The sequence below is a fragment of the Serinus canaria genome, chromosome 2 (assembly GCF_022539315.1).
Source record: "Serinus canaria isolate serCan28SL12 chromosome 2, serCan2020, whole genome shotgun sequence".
In the NCBI taxonomy this organism is placed as follows: domain Eukaryota; kingdom Metazoa; phylum Chordata; class Aves; order Passeriformes; family Fringillidae; genus Serinus; species Serinus canaria.
Window position 1 is genome coordinate 141125677 of NC_066315.1, and position 5872 is coordinate 141131548.

A 5872-nucleotide genomic window follows, 5' to 3' on the forward strand; every position below is an offset into this window, starting at 1 on the left:
CACCAAACCTTTCTGAGTCCTTTCTCCAGTTAGCAAACCCACTGCTATTCATGGGGATCTTTCCACTGGCCATAACAACCACTGGTTTCACATCAACTGCAGCTCTGGGAGAGCTTGGGAGAGGGAAGGGGGGGTTGCCCTTCACCGTGTCCAGTTGCAGCACATGTCACTGTCATGGAGAAGTGTCAGGGGAGTCTCATTTGAGTGCCCCAATCCCTCCTGTCCCAGATGCACGTTTTGCTTCTGCACATTACAGCTATCAAAGGGAGATGATCCCTGGTGTCAAGACAGGAGCAAATAATAACTTTTACATCCATCTAGGCAGAAATCATGCTTGGAATAACCTGCTGTGAAGGTTACAGTCAGTTTCACTATTACTTTGGTACCTGTTCCTTGTGACAATGGCATCAGGAAATTCACCTTCAGCCTTTTGGGCACCCTGTGATCCCAGGCAGCCCCTTGGCCATGAACTGCATGCAGAGCACAGACGTCACACGGCTGCCTTTTCCATTCTACGTGTGTGAGGGAAATCAAACCTGGGGGATTTCATCCCAGCATTCCAGACACGCAACCGCACCGCAGAATACAAATGCGAGAGCCGGGCTGACGCAGGCGTGAGGAGTTCAGCCCTCGACCCCAGGGACCAGCAACAGGCAGGCAAACCTTGGAGGGCAGGAGAGCTCATTAACTCCGTGCTTTAAATAATAGCAGTGGTGAGGGTGCTGGTGGCAGTGTCCCTGTGGTGTGCATCTGTGTCTGTGTGCTTTGATGACAGGCAGGGAACAGCACTTGCTTCTTCGCTCCTCAGGCAGCTGCCCTGTACAATAGCATCAAGGAGGGCATAGGAAAGAGGTTATTTATTTTTTTCTTCTCCTCGGAGATTTTGGGCTGATTAAAAATCTATTTTTGCTAGGACAGCAAGAAGGAAAGAAACCCCAGCCATACGCAGCAGGTATAAAAGAATGTTTGATTCTTCTGACAAGTACTATAAGATTTAATATCTTTGCTGCTGGACCCAATATTGTATCACAGGCATCACTGGTGTTGTGCTTCCCAGCATGCCCTAGCATTCCTTCAAGCAAACATTCACAGCAGCAGAAAGTCCAAGAAAAGGCTTACTCCCTTGAGGATCAAGAAGAAAGCAACAGTGAAGAAAGGTATAGTAGCTATTAATATTAATGTTAAAAAAAGAGGGGGGAGAGAGGACACAGGAGCAGCAAAAAAGCTACTATTTATGGCTTTGATGTGTTCATTTTCACAGGACCAATAGCAACATGGAGAATACGGAAAGCAGATAAAGAGGAAAATGAGGAGGTGGAGGTGAGCAGAAGGCAGCTCAGAAAATTGCACAAGCTGTGGGGGGATTTTCTGTCTAGACACTTGCACACAGCAAAGGGAGCGACTGCCATCTGCATCTCCTCCAAAAAAAGGAAGGGAAAAAGGGACAGAACTGAGTCTGAAAAGGAAATCCACCTTCATGCCTCTCATTTTGGCTGTGGTATGGTTGATCCACACTGAATGCCTGCTGTGGGAGGGGAGAGAAAGCTAAGAGAGGTATTGTTGTGTCTAAGGAGGCACAACATTAAGGCAGCATGTGAATCCTCATGCAGGGCTCTGTCCTACTGACACAGTGGGAACAGGAGGGAAGGAACTATTTTAGTCTTGTTGACGCTGCTGAAGAGTAAAAATGGAAGTAATTAAAGGCCTATTCTAGTCTCACTTAAATCTCCAAGTCTTCAGGCCAGAGTTATTTTTGTTACACTGCTTTAATGGTGTTACATTGATGGTTAGACTGGGTTGGATTTTTTTTCCCTACTCTGAATTTAGGAAATGAGCCAACACTTTTCTGTGGCAGTGCATTCACTTCACTGAAATTTTGCCTGGGGAAGATGGTTTAGGTCCCAGAAGGAATTTTTCTAAATCCCAAGCAGCCCCACCATAACCAGTGCTTGGGCAGCTGGGTTAGTGCCTTATGTTGTAGAAAGAGCAGCACTAATGAATGAATCCCAGCATTGGCTAGTCCAAAGCTGGACTGGAAATAAGAATGACTACTTTTTCTTAAGGATAACAATATCCTCAAGAATATAAGGACCTTTTATTCTGCACCTTAGGAAAGGTTCTTGATAAATAATGACCCTCAAGTCTTACTGTCCCATATTTAATCACTGAGAAAAAACCCCAAAATTTCACTGCTTAGGGCAGGAGCAGGACAGGTTTATTTGTAACAGCACCACTGCTGCCCATCTTGTCCTCAGTAAAGTCTGCAGTGGCTGTAAGCAGTGACAGGAATGGCCTTGTCCAGCTGCCATGTTCATCCTCAATTAAACTCATCTCATCTCAGCATCACTTTTAGTCTTTCTGCTCCCATGTTCCCCTGTGCAGCCACTGCAGGCGGCACCTGTGACTGTGTCTCCTTAGCTGGCACCTGTCCCATGTGGGATTAACCCACTTCTGCACCCTTGTGTGGCCTCCTGACAGTGCAGGGTGTCAGCAGGAAGAGATTGGTGTCTTCTCAGAACAGATCTTTGTCCTGTGCTGGATCTCACAGGTCGCTGCAGGCAAGGCAGTGTAAAGAGCACAGAACTTGATGCTTGTTTTTCCCATAATAGTCAGTGTTGCTGCCCTCCTACATTAAGGCCTCACATGGCTGTTTCAGAGCTACCAGTTCATATAAGCAGAGATACAAACTCTTCTGCTTGCAGAGTCAAGGAGGACCCTCAACCCAGTGTGCATTAGGTCAAAGCAGCCACAGAAAGCAAAGCATGGCAGGAGCTCGCCATGGGAAATTCCTTCACCTCCCTTGCAAGTGGGGCTGAGCATCACATCCCAGCAGATACTGACAGCCTGCCCAAAACCTCTCAATCTTTTGCTCCAGAATAACCCCTGAGGATCATTTCCCTGCAAACCAATTGCCCCAAGGAGGAAAAGGATGCATTTAACCAGCCCCACTGAGAGGTACTGACTCAGTTCCTGTGCTCACTGAAAATGCCTGTGCTAGGTGGGCCACAGTACAGGTACCACAGGCTCTTTTAGCAACGGGGAAAAGTCACTCCCTCTCTTCTCAGAAAAGCAATAAAGGACTGAACCTTTGGGCCAGTTAAAGGCTCAGGTCAACAGAAAAGGAATTGCTTGGGCAGAGTGAGAGGTCATAAGGGGAAGGACAATTTTCTGGTGTGTAGGCAGGGAAATTAGATCAGACACTTTGGAACTTAGTCTACATGTTTTCACCTCCAAGTGGTATTAACTGGTCATACTCATTTACAGAGACTGACTGAATGCTACAGGTGTATTTTAGGCCTTATACCACTCTTGTTACTCACCCTGAATTTTCTGCACTTCTTGTTTCAGTTCCTGAAAGCTGTTTTTCCAGCTACACACAGGACAATTGCTGAACTCCTCTGGCTCTATAAGAGAATTATAGACTATGGATCTTATGGGCAATTCACCCCTTTATTCATCTCAGCAAGGGAGTGGATTATGTTACTTCTCAGTGCCCCTTCTGAGCCCATTTTTTACACTCATACCATCCCGAAGCCTCTCCAGGGATACCAGTCACCATCATGTAAGCTCATCAGACTTGATTTTTTGTGGTTGCCACTCTGTGCCTCACCCTTCCACAGGTGTGTTAGAAATAAACAACCTTGTTCTTTTGCCATAGCCAACCAACCTGTCATGATGCTGTCCCAATGCCAGGCACCCACGAGAGTCACTCACTCACCCTCCCCTGCTACAGCTGGGCAGTGGAGGGAAAAATTTAATGAAGGGTTCATGAGTCAGATATGGACCAGGAAAAAACACTTCAAGGCAAAATAGGCTCAACTTAAAGTTCCAAAGTGAAATTTATTACTAACAGAAGCAGAGGAGGATAATAAGAAGTAAAAATAAGCCCTTAAAACAACTTTCTCCCCCCCAACCTCACCCTCCTTTCCAGTGACAGCACAGGAAGAAAGGGCATGCGAGTTTTGGTCAGTTCATCTCCAAGATTTTCTTCTGCTGCTCTGGGAGAGGAGTCCTTCCCCTGTGAGACCATGGGGTCCCTCCCATGGGAGACAGTTCTCTGTGAATTCCTCCAGCATGGTTCCAAATCTCATGAGCAGCAGTTCTCCCAAAATTGCTGCAATGTGAGTCCCTCCCACAGGCACACAGTCCTTCCAAAACTGCTGTGACATGGGTCTTTCCTCCACAAGGTGCAGTCCTTCAAGGACAGGCTGCTCCAGCCTGCAAGAAGGAGCCCTCTCCTCGGAGTCTCCCCCTGGATCACAGCCCCCTCCAGCCATCCACCTGCTCTGGCATGGGCACCTCCTCCATGGGCTGCACGTGGATCCCTGCATTCCTCATGGATCCATGGGCTGGAGGGGCACAGCTGCTTCACCATGCTCATCACCACGGCCTGCAGAGGAATTTTGGCTCTGGTGCCTGAAGCACCTCCTCCCCTTCCTTCTCCACTGACCCTGGTGTCACCATGTTGTTTCCCTCACACATTCTCACCTCCTCCCCTTCTCTGATTAGAAGCAGAATTGTGTGACTTTGTTTTGATTTTCTTCTCAAATATGTTGTCACAGAGGCATTGCCATTCTCTATTTGACCCAGCCTTGGCCAGCAGCATGTCCATCTTCAGAGCCATCAGGGCTGGTGGACATGGTGGAAGCTTCCAGCAGCTTCTCACAGGGGCCACCTCTGTGTGCTCCCCAGCTACCAAAAGCCAGGCCATGCAAACCCAGCATTTAACCCTATTTAATTCATCATCATAAGCACTTGCCCAGCAAACAGTACCACCAAATTCCATGGCTGCCCATGTTCAGGTTCTCTTTTCTGCTGTGCATTGTGTGAGGTCAGAGAAGTGGCCCAGAATGATGAGCTCCCACACAATCCTGTGTCCCTGGATGTGGGAGTTTGCCGGGCCATGGATATCTCCAGACTCCTAGAGCTCACAGAACAATGAATGGGGCTGCTTGATCTCTCTCAGTTACTCATTCCAGCAGATCAAGGCTGATAAATCCCTGTTCTTGGGAATTGGAATTGCTTGTGGAGTTACTTTCCTATTCTTCCAAGCATGGCTCTTTACAACCAGATAAGCAAGATTTTGAAGAAAGAAGGCAGCCAGGACCCTTCTAGTCCAGGGACTTGCTGGAGTCAGTTCATTACTAGCGAGCAGTCGGTGTCATTCCCACTGAGGAAGGCTTGTGAAATCCTGCTTCGGGCTTCCTGCTTGCTCTTCCTGTAGGATGAAACTCAGCAAGATGTTTAAGGTGAAGCAGGTGAGTAATCATGTGTGTGTTTGCTGGCTGGGATGAATGATGAAGGAACATCTGAAACACTTTTCTGAATCACAGCTACAGCTACATTTGAGATCCCCTTTAAAATTCACCTCTGGCTGCGTTGCATTGCACGGCTGATACAAAGTGGTCTGTTTTTCAGTACTTTGTGTTAAAAGTGATCCCTCTGTACTGCCAGCGGGGAACTAAGACACAATACACACTCATCTCTATTTTGTAAAAAGTTATTTTAGATCCCCAAATGTGCAAACACCAGCACACCTTGTTGGCATCAAGAACCAATTAACAAAACTGATGAATGAAGGGAAATCAAAGTGCAGTCAGATCTAACAGACCTAGAGTCAGGAATGTAAATTGCACAATTGCACATTCTGTAAGATGACTTGGTTTGTTCTCTTTCCATTGTAATCAAAAGTGAATTATGATCTTGAAAGGTTCTAACTCTCCCAGATAACTGAAAAAAGCTAATGAAAAACAAAAGTCTCAGATGTAATCATTGCTTAATGTTGTACGCATAACATGACCTAATGCTATTATGAGTTCTGAACAAATTTCAATTAGGACTCCAGCTGGTAAACAGATAAATGTGATAATGA

General features: G+C 46.6%; 1 protein-coding gene across 1 annotated transcript; it reads left to right on the forward strand.

The window, feature by feature from the left end:
- The first annotated feature begins 401 nt into the window (after window positions 1-401).
- LOC115484793 (uncharacterized) lies at window positions 402-5602 on the forward strand. Its single transcript, XM_050971042.1, has 4 exons — window positions 402-516; window positions 993-1157; window positions 1262-1320; window positions 3349-5602. The coding sequence occupies exons 1-4, from the start codon at window positions 402-404 to the stop codon at window positions 3811-3813; spliced, it is 804 nt and encodes a 267-aa protein (XP_050826999.1). The 3' UTR covers window positions 3814-5602.
- The last annotated feature ends 270 nt before the right edge of the window (window positions 5603-5872 follow it).